The sequence below is a fragment of the Myxocyprinus asiaticus genome, chromosome 21 (genome assembly GCF_019703515.2).
Source record: "Myxocyprinus asiaticus isolate MX2 ecotype Aquarium Trade chromosome 21, UBuf_Myxa_2, whole genome shotgun sequence".
Classification (NCBI taxonomy): Eukaryota; Metazoa; Chordata; class Actinopteri; order Cypriniformes; family Catostomidae; genus Myxocyprinus; species Myxocyprinus asiaticus.
The window spans coordinates 14,291,779-14,307,876 of record NC_059364.1 but is presented as its reverse complement, the minus strand read 5'-3'; the positions used below and the strand labels follow the sequence as shown (position 1 = coordinate 14,307,876).

Sequence of the window (16,098 nt, the reverse complement as noted above, 5' to 3'; positions counted from 1 at the left end):
TTAGTTACAGATGCAGTACAAGATCAGATGTGGCAGATCTTCTGCAGCCTACTGTGTTGTAAATCCAGAGCGAGATTATGTTGCATTTGAGTTGAGGAGGATTGTAAAGTGAACTCTCTGAATAGCATGACTCACGTTCCACGTTCCCATGGGCAACTTATCCAAGTCCGATATAGACATCAATATGTTCTGCTATTTGTCCAACTAAAGCCAAACACAAAACATTTTGTCTAGAGTTTTAAGAAGAGTTTTATTGGAAATAGTAATAAGCTCTGCACTGTAACCAACCACATAAACAATTCTTATATCTTTAAATTAAACATTGCCCATTTTTAATTTCTCTTCTGTTAACAAACCTCAATTAGCCCTTCCTTCCATAATGGTATGAACTTCTCTGTAGTATGGTGTGAACCGCAGCATAACTAAAATGAAACATTATGTCTTTCCTAAAAACATATATTTTCTGAATTAACATATATCAAAAACAGAAGTAAGGCTGCTTGGGAAAACCCTTATAACATCTGGTGCCATTCTGCTGTCTCCTTATACCAGGAAAAATATGTGACCTTTTCTTGACTAAAGGTCTGGAGGATCTATACGCGGTTCCCTTTCCTTTACTTAAGTATTATGTTTTCTATGAGTTACACGCTGTTGCAGAATACATTTATGTGGTTATTAAATTCATGTGATTTTCTTTCCTATCTGGTTCCCCACATTTCAGGAGAAGTGTTAGTGTGAAGAGTCCACAATTTCAGTGTCTCCAGTTATTCAGTACATTTACATGCACAGTTATAATCGAGCTACATTGGGTTTTTGCTTAGTCGAGCAACAGTCTTTGTCTGTCCAAGTATATACAGTATATGATACAATGTGTAATTGAATATTTCAAAGTCAGCTAAGGAAGTGTTAAATACAAGTCTCTTGTGCCACATTTGTCGTTCAGAGCATGCGCCCAATGCAAAGGCCAACTGTGATCCGATTAACGTGTATCGCATTGTCTAGCTATGTTATTTCAACGTTGCAAAAATTGGACTGCTACAATTTCAGTTGGAATAAAGTGTTTAAATAACATTTTAAAAAGACATTTAAAATGATTGTTTTAGTCCGACTAAAATCGAACTTTTAATGTACATGTAAACGCACTGATTGAGTGGTGGTCTCTGTGTGTGAACATTGTCCTTGAATGTGTAAAGTAGTGCATCTGATGATGTGTTTTTGTGGGTTCACCTGGTTAACCTTCACTCATTCATGAGTTTACCAGTGGATTCTGCGTTCATTATTACATTTATGCATTTATACTTACTCTTTGTTTGTTATTTTTATTTTTATTTTTTTTGTGTTGTTGCACATCTGACAAATCAAATTTGAACTTTTATTTGCTTTTACATAGCAGGTCCTCTGAAGATATCTTTGTCTTTATGCTTAGTTTGCTTCTATGGCAGTGTTATTAATAACTCTCCAAATTATCAACAAGATAATCATTAGGGAACTACCCCTTAAAACAGCTTGATACAACATTTTCAGGATGTGCACATAATGTTTTTTATACCCCTTTTCATGTCTTGTGCCAGTGTTGGGTTACTCACCTTCTGTCGTGCCATCAACTCCCATTATACATTTCATTGCCCTGATGATCTGCTCAACGACAGGTGGGGACATGGCTGTAGCATAGACCGCACTATGAGAGTGACACCGTAAGTAATCCACCAACTCCTGTACAAACACAGAAACACAAATCATCATAAAAGAAAAAATTTACTTTTTGCAATTTAATTCCACCCATGTCATTTCACTCCTGCATTGCTTTATTTCTGTCATAAAACACATACAAAAAAAGAACTTATAACGTCCACACTTTTTCATACAAGGAGGAAAGTTTATGGTGATTTACATGGCCAAGCTAAAAAAAGGACAAAAAACTACCATAAAAGTATCATAAAATGAGTCATGCAATACAATAGTTTTGTGCGAAGAACAGACCAAAAAGTTATTATGTCTAACCATATCTCTCAAATGTCATTTATGGTTGAAATTTCAAATGATCACACTTGGTCACGTAAGAAGCATGCAGTAAAAATTGGCTTTTGGCGTCAATGTGTTTCAGAGAAGAAAGAAAAGAATACAGGGTCAGAACAACATGAGGATGAGTAAATGACAATTTTCTCATTGTTGGATGCACAATTACTTTAAATGTTTTATGATCAAATAGAGTGGTGGGTGGAGGGGGTGAACTATCACATCAGTGTCAATACTTCACAAGCTGATAGTGGTTTAAAGGAATAGTTCACCAAAAAACACTCTCACCATTTTCTCACCCTCATGACATCCCAGATGTGTACGACTTTCTTCTGCAAAACACAATGATTTTAGAAGATTATCTCAGCTCTGTAGGTCCATACAATGTAAGTGAATGGTGACCAAAATTGTTAAGCTCCAAAAAGCACAAAGGCAGTATAAAAGTAATTCATATGACTCTAGTGGTTTAAACAGTGTCTTCTTAGGCAATCAAATTAATTTTTGGTGATAACAGATCAAAATATAACACATTTTTCACTGTACATCTTGCCATTGCAGTCTCTAGACAACAATCATGATTTCAAGCTCGTTTACACTTCCTAGTACTTGACGCATGGGTAGAGCGCTAGATGACGCTAGTAAGCATTATCAAGCTTGAAATCATGATCGCCAAGGTCACTGCTGCTGTCAAGTTTTATAGTGAAAAGGAGTTATATTTTGGTCTGTTCTCACCCAAAACTGATTGGATCGCTTCAGAAGACATGGATTAAACCACTGGAGTTTTATGGATTACCGTTATGCGGCATTTATATGCTTTTTGGGGCTTCAAAATTTTAGTCACCATTCATTTGCATTGTATGGACCTACAGAGCTGAGATATTCTTCTAAAATCTTTGTGTTCTGCAGAAGAAAGAAAGTCATGCACATCTGGGATGTCATGAGGGTGAGTAAATGATGAGAGAATTTTCATTTTTAGGTAAAGTATTCCTTTAATATCTGGTTATTAACCCTGGAACACTAAGGGATATTATGAGAAAACCCATGTGAATACATGAGATTTCGATTGAGTCATTAAGAAAGATATTTAACATCATGTTGCTTCAGAGGGACCTAACCGGTAAGTGTACTGCAAGTCATTTAAAATGACCTCTTCATACTTCCAAGGTTAGAAAACACTGTGCTATTCAACTTATACCACTAGAGGGAGATGAAACCTCACAGCACTGACTGTCCACTGATAATGACATTGTGTCTATTGTCCTTATATACAATCTCTTTTTTAGTGGCTTGAAATACAGGATGTTATTTTGGTAAACCGCTTGTATTTGAGTTCCTGGAATCATTTGGCCACTAACACAGCCTTATCTGTTGCCTACTTTATTGTAGCTGTCACTCAATGAGGTGACACATTCTTTATCCCAAACAAGCGGTTTTGGAGATTTTGTCCTGCCCGTCCTGAATCCATTAAAAGGCTTCTGAGCAGAAGCCGGGGCCAATCTCCAGCTTGTAATCTCTGACTTTCGACATCTGCATCCACTGTGGATGGGTGAGGGGAGGGGACGCACCTCGCAGTACAACAGACCTCTCCATTCAGATGTGTCCTCTGCTTTGAGGATGGGGAAGATGTTTTTTTTTAGGGGAATATACTGCAAATCAAACATCTGGTTCCACTTAGAGCACAAGATTTGCAGTGCTTTAGGTTCTGGGAGCTTTGTGGAAACAGCATAAGATAAGTCAGTTAAAAGAACGTGTCAGAAATCCACCCAAACCTGTGGAGCGAGGGACTGGCTGTGGCTGTTTGGCGGCTCTCTTTGCTTACCTCCCACTGAGCTTGTGTACAGTGTTCTTATTTCTGCAGACAGCAAGTGTTGTACTCTACTGTTTTTAGAGACACAAATCCCACAGTTTTTATTGTGGAAACTATTAGGTATGTTAATAAACTTTTATCTAAAATGAGCATAGCATGAAATGTATAGTGATTTTGGCCTGTCCAGCTTCAGAGGACTTGACCTTGGTGACTGTATCCAACAATTAAATAATTATCTTAATATATAATTTTCCTAATTTTTAAAAATATACAAATATTGTTGTTAAATGCATTTGTCAAGCTCAACCATTCAACCCTGTTACCCAAGTTATTTTAAGAAAAAATGAAAACATAACTGTTTTTGTGTAAAGTGATAAAGAGGTTCCTTTAAACGCTTAAGTTTACAAGTATGATGAAAAAGATCTGGGGACTATTTACAGCCCTGGCCAGTAGGAAGCGTGTTCATTAACGTACTTATTTTGAGGCTGCACATAAAAACTACTTGTAACACTGCCCGCCCGTAAGGGCACGTCTGCTGCATGTGCTGTCTGAGGCTGAAAGTGAATCTACTTATGCAGAGGATTTGGAGATTATGTGCAAAACAACAAATAAGCCAAATCAAAAGCATGCTGTGTTTTCCCCACACCCCTTCCCATCAAACACGCTACGTGTGCATGTGTGTTTGTACAACGCAATACACTAAATCTGTGGTTCTCAGCTGGGCCGCAGTTCTAGTCTGATAAGGTCGCAGGCATCAGTGAAAAGCAACAATGCTAAATGTACATAATAAAATGCAAAAAATTATATAACCATGCATAGTTAAATAAACAAAATAAACAGGCTAATCAAATTTTAAAAGGTAGTAGGAAACTGTTTCCCATTTATTTTTGTTGTTGATGTCAAAGTCCAAGCGTCCAGTCAAATTTGGTAGAAGCTAGCCAAATTAGGCAGATGCCAACATGGTCAGGTTGCATGACTCATCCTCAGAAAACACAAACAAATCTATTTGTTAATTCTGTAAACTGTTAGCTGCCAATGTCTTCTAAATTCAAGAGACATTTTAAAACCAAACACTCAATAAGTCTGCATATTGTTAGGCCTGTATAGTTCATGGTAATATTAAATTTTGGTGCTGTGTTGGGTTGCCACTTAAAAGAATATTCCGGTTTCAATACAAGTTAAGCCCAATTGACAGCATTTATGATATTATGTTGATTACCACAAAAATACATTTGGACTCATCCCTCCTTTTCTTTATAAAAAAAAAAAAAAAAAAAAAATCAAGGTTAAAGTGAGCCCTCAAAATGGAAGTGAAGGGACCAATTTTGTAGGGACTACAAGGCAGAAATGTGAAGCTTTTAATTTTATAACAGCCCTTATATTAATTCTTCAGTTAAAACTTGTGTATTATTTGAGCTGTAAAGCTGTTTAAACTGTCGTTTTTTATGGTCCTTTTAGGGTTTACTAAAGGAAAGGTTTACTAAAGGTTTACACTAAAATCATGTTAATGCACATATTGTTTACGTCTCCTGGCTATACTTTTGAAACAGTGAATATTTTTACGTTTTCGGATTTTCCCAATTCACTTCCATTGTAAGTGCCTTTTTGTAAGCAATTTGAGCTTTTTTTTTTTTTTTTTTTTTTTAAAGAAAAGGAGAGACAAGTCAAAATTATTTTTTGTGGTAATCCATATTATTCCACAAATGTTGTCGATTGATCTTAACTTATATTGAACCTGAAATATTCCTTTAATATCCAATGTTAAATCTGGGTCTGAAGCAAAACCAGTTGAGAATCACTGTACTAAACTTTACAGACATGTTGCGTGTTAGGAAGCATACCATGAAAGTCTGTAATTTTGATTCTTTCCATTGCCAAAGCTGGCAATCAGCCAACAGTCTCACCTTATTAAAATCTTAATATTACACAACACACAGACGGGGTCTTTCTCTCTCTTTCTTTCTCATTCTAAAGCATGTGTAATTAAAAAAACCTGCTGTCTTTTTCATTTTCATTCTTTTATAATCAACTGCCATGTCCGTGATCTGGTTATGAACTGAAGTGGTCTTTTTTAATGGAGCAAAGAGATGATAAAGGCAGTGTGACAGGAGGAGTGACATTTGGGGAACATATGTAGACAAAACGGGAGCATGTGTGTGTGAAGAAGGTAGTATGGTGGAGTATGGTGTGGATGCTGGGTAAAATAATTTGGTAACACTTGAACTAACAATGAACAATTGTATTTTTGTTAATTAACACTAACAAAGATGAATAAATGCTGTAAACAATGCAAGAACATAGTAACAGCTATGACGCAAAACACCTGTACACCTAGTTAATGTGTATATCAATGCACAGTCATCATAGAAAACGTTTTGTAACTGTTCACTTGTGAGGTACTATATCTTCTAGTAGAAGGATGGCACTGTTCGCCTAATAAATTAGTGGGTTCAATAAAAATGTGTGTCCTTTATTTTTCCTTTTATTATTTAGTTTCATAAAAGCAATAATGCACTCGAAGCCATTCCAGCTAAAGGGGTTGGGCTTGTGTAGTGCTTAACAAACACTTTATCTGTGACTATTTACACAATATACACAGCCTCTCATACTTTACTGCTTAAAGGGATTGTTCATCCAAAAAAAACAATTATCTCATCATTTACTCACCCTCATGGCATCCCAAATGTATATGACTTTCTTTCCTCTGTAGAACACAAATGAAGATTTTTAGAAGAATATCTCAGTTCTTTAGGTCCACACAATGCAAGTGAATGGTGACCAAAACTTTGAAGTTCCAAAAAACACAAAGGTAGCATAAAAGTAATCCATACGACCCGTGTTTTAATCCATGTCTTCTTAAGTGATCTAATCAATTTTGGGTGAGAACAGACCAAAATTTAACTCATTTTTCACTGCCATTACAGTCTCTCGGCATGATCATGATTTTGCAGAGTGCTAGATGGCGCTAGGAAGTCTAATCGAGCTTGAAATCATGATCGCCAAGGAGACTGCTGCTGTCACCAAAAACTGATTGGATTGCTTCAGAAGACATGGATTAAACTAGTGGAGTCATATGGATTACTTTTATGCTGCCTTTATGTACTTTTTTTTTTTTTTTTAGCTTCAGATTTTTGGTCATCATTCACTTGAATTGCATAGACCTACACAGCTGAGATATTCTTCTAAAAATCTTCATTTGTGTTCTGCAGAAGAAAGAAAGTCATACACATCTGGGATGGCATGAAGGTGAGTAAATGATGAGAGAGTTTTGGGTGAATTATCCCTTTTTTTTATTTTTTTTTATCTGATTGTTGAATTTAGCTCAAAGGGATACATTTCTATAAAAACTTTAGCATGTTTTCTGCCTTAGAAAACATGCCTTGTAAAAAAGCTACTGAAAGTATTGCATGATGCCCACCTTTTTACCAGCGATGTACCCTCCAGCAGCCCCGAAGCTCTTAGTGAAGGTACCCATTAGAACATCAATGTCGTTCGGGTCCACCCCAAAATGTTCCGTAACTCCCCGACCTGTGGGCCCCACCGCCCCAATGCTGTGGGCCTCGTCAAGGTACAGATAAGCCTTATACTTTTTCTTTAGTGCTATGATCTCCAGCAGCCGGACCAAAGACCCTTCCATACTGAAAAGTGAACACAGACAGAGACAATGGAGATTTTAGTTAGCATAAAAGGTAAGTCAGAATAAAAGTGATGTGTGTAATTTGTCGGTGATAAAAATGCACTTAATGACTCAAAGTATGTGGACAGCCCCTTCGAATTAACAAGTTTGTTTACTCCATTAATTCCAGTAAAGACAAATCATAATGCTACTCCATACAATGGACATTGTGTGCTTCCAACTTTGTGGCAATAGTTTGCGCCCTTTTCTATTCCAGCATGACAACGACCCTGTGCACAAAATTAAGTCCCTAAAGAAATGGTTTACTGTGTCTTGTGTGGAAGAACTTGACTGGCCAGCACAAAACCCTGACCTGAACCCCACTGAACATCTTTGGGTGAATTGGAATGCCAGCTGTGAGCCAGTCCCTATCGCCCAACATCAATGCCTGACCTCACTGATGCTCTTGAGTCAGAATGGGAGCAAATCCCTGCAGCCATGTTACTACAGTATAGTGTAAAGTCTTCCCAGAAGAGTGGAAGCAGTTATTGCAGCAAAGGGGAAATTGATACCTATGGGTTTGAAATAAAATGTTTCTCAAACACCTATGGTGTCCACAAGCTTTTGGCCACACAGTGTACTTTCTGCTATCCCAGTTTAATATGCATACTATAGCCTGTGATGCCATCACAATATTGCTCTTCTTGTTTGAGTGGTCTGACATAGCAACATTGGATCATTCAATGACATTAGATTGGAGTAGGACTATCTATTTGCAATGGAAGATAGGGCTAGTGTTTGTAAAACCTAACTGTCATTATTTTTGCAATTCCATTAGTGGATGCAAGTGGCAGAGAAATGACACATTTCACCTTCAACCTCCAAACAAACAAGGTAGATTACAGAGTAATAAAATTAAAAGGTAAATACTTTTAACCTTTATAACCAATAACCTTTAATATTTTAAACTTTAAGTAACTACCAACAACATTTTATGTCCTCATGTCCCATGTTTGAAATTCATAGCCTTTTATGGAACTCACATGTACACACAGGTGCAAACATAGACAATGTAATTACTGCTGGAAATCAATATTAAAACAAACCTTGTTGAATTGATGTTTATGAATGTAGACCACTTTAACAGTGGCAAGATTGCAGGTCTATGAATAATTTACAATCATCTGATCTGAAGTAACTGAACCTACAGGTTAATCCTTCAATGTTCGCTTCATGGAACAAATTTATGCAATAAATGACCTCAGACATATGGTTATCAAGGCTGGAAAGGGTCATGCAACCATGACTTAAGTAAGGCTTCAATAAATCAATGACCAGGAACGGTGGCATTTCACACCAAAATTACTCCTTTTAAAAGTAACTGCCTGACTAAAATGACTCCAACAGAATGTGGATAACACTTCAGAAGGCCCTAAAGAAAAAAGACTGATAGACAGTTCTAAAAGACATTTTGTTGACTTTACTGCATGCTGGGCTCAGGCGTGCCCTCTTACCTGTAAATACCCTCCACCACGATGAGGATTTTTTTCCAGGAGCGATGGGTACGAGGCTGCCCCGAGCAAACCGCCTCCTTCAGCAGCTTTTCTAGACTCTGCATGTCTGTGGCCAGAGAGAACACATGCACATTAAGACAAAATCAGGTTTGTACCACAATCAAAAAAAAAGTATACAGCTTATTTCTTAAATCTTCACAAAGCAAAGTGAAAAAGATACATTTATAAACTGACTAGTAATGCTAGCTGGTTTCCAGACTTTGACTCTGTCTTGCGGAAATCACAGGCAGAGGATATTTGGTTAAATGGAAAGCATTGTAGGGAATATATTTGACTGTGCTTTCACATTACTGAGCTTTATTACAAATTATGAACTAGATTTGCATTTCCTGAAGAAATACCAGTGCTTACCAGGCAGGATAAGAATCTTGTTACTTTTAGGTTTTAGACTTCGGTTCAGCGTAAATAAAATGCATGAGTCATGTTTTCAGTCTACTGCACCCTAGAATTAACATCTAATTAACATGCACCCCCTCAATGGTTAAAAGGGTAGAGTAAAAAAAAATGAAAATTCTGTCATCATTTACTCACCCTCTTGTTGTTCCAAACCCCTATGACTTTCTTTCTTTCATGGAACACATTCTGGTTAACATCTCCTTACATTTTCCACAGAAAAAATAAAGTCATATGGGTCTGGAACAGCATAAGGGTGAGTAAATGATGGTTAAATTAAATATATGCAAGGAAGACAAGAGCAATCACAATTCAGAATGTAAATAGATGCAAGAAAGAAGACCAATTGCAATTCCGTATGTAAATATTACAATTATGTCACAATTATGCAGCATTTACATATTTAACATTCCTTCAATGCAAGTCAGTGGGAGATATTTAAACCGTTATCTTACATTTCATAAAAAGTTTATTTAAATGGAGCTCTGGTCGAATTAACTACAAAAGTTCAATTCTGAACAAACCCCTAATCAGAATGTTGCTTCTACAGTATGTTGCCAACCATTGTTGTTCTTGGATGTAGGACAATCTGGCTCCTGAAGATTCCTCAGCTATGCACTTTTTGGATGTCTCCTATCTAACACGCCAGATTTAAAACATCAGCTACTTAGTAGAGCTCCATAACCTGTATTGGATGTGTAAGATTAGTGAGACACCTAAAATGTGGAGTGCTGAGGGGCAGGATTGAAAACACAGATTTCAGGTTCATGTTTATAGACGCTAGAACACCAACTGTCCAGCAGATGGAAGAGTTGAAATACAAAATCAGAGATCTGAAAGCAGTTACACTCTTAGCAAGTCTACTGGAAGATTTGCCATTTAACTTGTTTTATAAAGGATGTAAAGAAAGGTTTCAAGATGAATACTGATAAATATTGACAAACTAAATATCGAATAAGAAGTTGAAAAAACAAACAAAAAAAAACAACACATACCTGATTGGGGCATATGGCAAATTTTACTTACCAATCATCACAGTAGATTATTACAGCCCAGAAAGAGTTTGATTGTGTTTAATGCAATCATAAATATCACTAAAAATACATGAAAACAATGCATCAGCAACTAATTTCATTTGGTCACAATTTTAGTCATTTAACCAACCCTAAGTTTCTACAATGCCATCATTAAAAAAAACTTTAGAGCCATTTGGTTAGTGCATGTGCTGTAGACATTGAGCTGAGGTGCAGGTTTAATTCTCCCTCTCTTACCCTGAACAACATTTTGTCATATCTCTACCGCCTCTATCAATACAAAGTGGCAAAAAGCCCAAAGAAATAAATGTTCCATACCATCTCCCAATAAAGTGGCCTCATTTGTAGATGTATTTAGGCCAGTGAAGGCCAAATTGGCATGGCCTGTTTTCAACATCTAAAAACATCCTTGCACTCCAAATATTATGCTCACCTAAACAGACCAGAATTTGAATACTGAATGAAAAAATAAATAAATGTGCATTAAACTATATTTGTCTATATCTTTGTCTATACGTGTGTTATGCTGTCACTTGTTTATTCAGAATGGCAGTATTTGCAGCTTCGTTATGGGAAAAGGAGGTCTGAGCCAGAAGAATTACATTTGAAATACAACAATGTATTCAGTGTGCAGTTAAACCAAACCACTGACTTTAAAAAAAAAAAAGCTTCTCCTTATTCAAAACAGTGAAGTGCAAGGGCTTCCAAACAAAACTGCAAAATGCCACTCACAAAATGTCACTTTATTTCTTTGTCTATAATGTAAAATATTTTTACAGGTGTAATATTTTCCACTTTAAGAATAACAGCAAATTCAAAGACATTGCTTTAGTTTAAGTTAAAAGGAAAAGGCTAAAACAAAAGCCTGAATATTCCCAATGTGTTCCACAGTGTCATCAGTACATTCTCAAGGTAATAATGGTGATTTAAATAAATTGGCTCTGTTTGCATCCAAATGTGCTTTTGCAAATGAGCAGCAGCTGACACCAATCAGGCAAACAGTGACAAATAATGGGCTGTGTCTCGTTTGGAAGGCTGCATGCTAGGTAGGACGTGTCTTTTGAAGGCTGCGGTATACCGAGCCTCCTCCTCTAAACAAGTCTCATTTAAACAAGACGGCCTTCGTAGGACAAACGGAAACGGAACGTAACATGGTTGCTATGACAGCACGCCACTCTTTAACAAGCGCGAGCACTTTGAGTGAGAAGGGAACAAATTCCCTTTGGAAGGGAATGTATGAGGTCAAATTTAGGAGAGTTATAATGATGTAGACAGAAAAGAAAATAGATTTTACAGGTGTACTTTTAGTCTAATACTTTATTTTAATTATATACATTAATATAATTACACATATTATATACTCTGCACCCATCTACTGAGGTACTTCAACTTGGGAATTAACATTACTTGCGTTTGGACATCCTATTTACGGGCAAAATGGCGTCATTTTTTTTTTAGATGTTTCCGTTGAAGCAAAGAATTGTGGGTTGTGAGTGCCCATGAAGTATACACCTCATGCATCCTCTGAATTCCCATGAAAGAAGGTCGCATTCGAAGGCTGCATTCGAAGTGTCCTACTCACTTTTATGAAAAGAGACAACCTCAATGATGTATGCGACCGACAAATGCAACCTCCGGAGGACGCAGCCTTCCAAACGAGACTCAGAAAACATCTTTCCTGGTTCCCAGACCAATGTGCACATTGCGACCAACAGGGAATATAAATAAATAAATGAACAATGTCATCGGAGCATTAGGATAACAAACCAATGAGAATTGAGATTAGAATGCCTTTTAAATTCTAATTCAATTCATAAATTTAAAATCTCATACAATTTGTGTAAGTGTTTAATATTACATGTTACTTTTTAACATGAATTACCAATAAACAAATTGTCACACTCTAAACATATAGGGTATTCCCCCATATTAGAAATCAATGTTTGAAATACCACCTATATAAATGTGTATTTAATTTATATATGTCATTATTATTAATTATCTCTTGGTAAAATAACACTTATTTTCCCAGAAAGCCTTTTTTTTTTAAATCAAAATGGGCCAAGCAACACGAATCAGGCATACAAGATGGAAACCTTAAACGGAACACAAAAGTTATCTGTTCTTGCCTATTTAGTTGTTGTGTTGCAAATGCCATTGGTTCTTTGAATTGCAAATTCCTCTTCCTGTCATACCAGTTCAAATTCCAATTCAACATCCTGTAGGGTGTGGCCGAATTCAAATTCCAACACATGAATTAAAGGGAATCAATTGTTTAAAAATAGTTCACCCAAAAAGGAAAATTCTGTTATTCTGTCACCCACATGATATCCTATCTTTTGTGGAACACAAAAGTACAAATATAAAAAAAATTTTTTTTGCCATCTAATGAAAGTGAATAGTGAATCAGGGCTGTCAAGCTTCAAAAAGCACAAATAAAAACACCATAAACCACAGTATATTCTGAGAAAGAAAGTCCTATAGGTTAGGAGCAGGATTAGGGTGAGTAAATAATGAAATAACTGTTTTGGGTGAACTATTCCTTTAAATTAAAAATTTTGCCCAACCCTAGGGAACAGCATGCAGGAGCAATAATTTATGGCTGTTGCGACAGCAGTGTATGTGAGAATCATTTTATGTTGGAATATATAATCTAATGAAAGTTTGTGTGTTGGCGGCAATATTGGACACATAATATTACATCTATCTGAGGCTAAAATAAAACAGGGTGCAGTGTTTTACAAAAGGTGTGGTCACACTAGACTTGGTGTTTCATTCACTTCCATTCAAACACATGCAAACTCAGGAGGGCGGGAATGCAATGATATGCTTATTTTCATTCTCTGTATCTGACCTGCAAATGTGTGTTAGTATACGCTCACTGAGCACTTTATTAGAAACACCTGTACACCTACTTATTAAAGCGATTATCTAATCAGCCAATTGTGTGGCAGCAGTTCAATGCATAAAATCGTGTAGGTACAGGTCAGGAGTTTCAGTTAATGTTCAAATCAGCCATCAGAATGGGAAAAAATTTGATCTCAGTGATTTTGACCGTGGCAGGATTGATGGTGCCAGACGGGCTGGTTTGAGTATTTCTGTAACTGCTGATCTCCTGGGATGTTCACGCACAACATCTCTAGAGTTTACTCAAAATGGTGCCAAAAACAAAAAACATCCAGTGAATGGCAGTTCTGCGGATGGAAACGCCTTGTTGATAAGAGAGCTCAATGGAGAATGGCCAGACTGGTTCGAGCTGACAAAGTTAACAGTAACTCAAATAACCACTCTGTACAATTGTAGTGAGCAGAATAGCATCTCAGAATGTAGAACACCTTGAACCTTGAGGCGGATGGGCTACAACAGCAGAAGACGACATTGGGCACTTTATTAAGACCATAGTGTTCCTAATAAAGTGATTGGTGAGTGTATACTAACAACCCGTTCTCACTCCCTAAGTGTCCAATTTTGACGCTTTTGCAGAAGCCGTCTGCGTCTGCATGATGACGCCAAAGGTGCCCCCACTGGCGTCCTCTCATTGACGCAGTGAGAAACCCCATTGTTTTCAATGAGAAAACTGTCAGTTATCAATGTTTGAATATTATTTTGTGTGCTTAACCTCAATGTTTTATAATACTTATATTAGTGTAATATTACATTATACAATCATATATATTTTAGATCCCCTAACCCAACCCCATTTCTAAACCTAACCGATAATCAACTATATAAAACATGAAATTGACACTTAGATATTCATAATGTGATATACACTACCGTTTTGAAACACTTGACTGAAATGTTTCTCATGATCTTAAAAATCTTTTTATTTGAAGGCGTATGCTTAAATGTTTGAAATTAGTTTTGTAGACAAAAATATAATTGTGCCACCATATTAATTTATTACATTACAAACTAAAATGTAATAATAATAAAAAATAAAAAAAAGTTTTTGAAATTGATGACTTGGACCAAATAATAATAAAAAAAAAGCCAATAAGTGCCCAGCATAGATGGGAACTCCTTCAATACTGTTTAAAAAGCATCCCAGGGTGATACCTCAAGAAGTTGGTTGAGAAAATGTCAAGAGTACATGTCTGCAAATTCTAGGCAAAGGGTGACTACTTTGAAGATGCTAAAATATAACACAGTTTTGATTTATTTTGGATTTTTTTTAGTCACAACATAATTCCCATAGTTCCATTTATGTTATTCCATAGTTTTGATGACTTTACTATTATTCTAAAATGTGATGAAAATAAATTATAATAAAGAATGTGTTTCAAAACTTTTGACCGGTAGTGTATATTACACTATTTATAGATATTTTTAAGCACCCAACTGCACATTTTTGCCTATACTCAACATTATTTTTAAAAATGCACTATAATAATATTCCAAACAATACGATGGCATTGTGTGAGTAACAGAGTGAAACTGAAGGTTTTAATCGGTAAAAATATTCCCCCTCCGTGAAAGCATCCTGATCCTGTGTCATCCTGATTGTACCGGGGTGTCTTTCAAAAAATACATGTACATCCAAACTTGAGGCCGTCGAACTTGTAATCGGTCACAAGACACGCGAGAGTGAGATAATCACTGAGTCTATGACATCAAACCAGTGCCATTACACTTGAGGCGGCATATGTTTAATGTGTTAGAACAAAACTTGTGTTAGGTGGACGCCGAGTGACTGCGATCGGTGACTAAAAACGTACATTTAGTTTTATACTTTACATAAAATGAAAAGACTCTGAATACACTCGGAATGAAACGGGTCACTTCAGCAGTGCAGGATGTGTACAGACAGATTAAATAGACAGATAAACAACAGATTAAATATTAACCACTGTGAATAAATGTTGCTGATTTCAAATGAAACGAAAATCATACCCCCAACATAAAGTATGTCACGATGACAAAATTGTACCCCAACGTATAAATTAAATGAGGCTAAAATTCTAATGCCCATCGCGTCAATATTTCTCGTTGAAAAGAACACACTTGATGGATGTGTTTAAAAACTGACGCCAGAGGGCACTTTTGGCGTCTGTAGACGCGCTGAGCTCTTGCACAAGCATCATTTGATGCCTTGGGAGTGAGAACGTGTTGATACTAAATACATTTGACCAATAGATGATCTAAATGTTAAATTCACCCCTTGATTAAAAGTCAGAATTTCCAACTTCGTACTTGGAAAAGTGCAGCTACTTATAAAAGTGCTTTAGAACGCCACTTGAAGTCGGGACTTCAAACCACTAGTCGAGACCAGCTTGTCCAAGTCAGAGTCAAGATCGAGACCAGAGAGGGTAAAGTCTATGAGACAAGACTCATATACACCTAATTTATTATTTGCTCAGGCTTATGTTGTCTTAAACAATATTACTAATAGAGATTAAAAAAATTAAATAAATGCCACATCCTAGGTTAAAGGGATTGTTCACCCCAAAATTAAAATTGTCATTTACTCACCCTCATGCCACCCCAGATGTGTATGACTTTCTGTTTTCTACTGAACACAAACAAAGAAGAAATGTTTCAGCTCTGTAGGTCCTCACAATGCAAGTGAATAGGTACCAAAATTTTGAAGCTCCAAAATGCACAAAGGCAGGGTAAAAGTAATGACATTTTTGGGTGAAAAATGCCTTTTTCCGATAA

General features: G+C 36.5%; 1 protein-coding gene across 3 annotated transcripts in view; it reads right to left on the bottom strand.

Annotated features, from left to right (window-relative positions):
- The window catches only part of LOC127412383 (serine palmitoyltransferase 3-like), a 68,297-nt gene that overhangs the window by 12,032 nt on the left and 40,167 nt on the right, over positions 1–16,098 (bottom strand). For all 3 annotated transcript variants that reach the window (XR_007892413.1, XR_007892414.1, XM_051648693.1), the window contains exons 7-9: positions 8,954–9,059; positions 7,242–7,461; positions 1,587–1,713 (exon numbers count right to left, since the gene is read on the bottom strand). Coding sequence is in view for 1 of the 3 variants with exons in the window: in XM_051648693.1 (XP_051504653.1) it covers positions 1,587–1,713; positions 7,242–7,461; positions 8,954–9,059 (453 nt within the window). In the remaining 2 variants the exon portion in view is untranslated. The remainder of the gene's footprint in view (positions 1–1,586; positions 1,714–7,241; positions 7,462–8,953; positions 9,060–16,098) is intronic.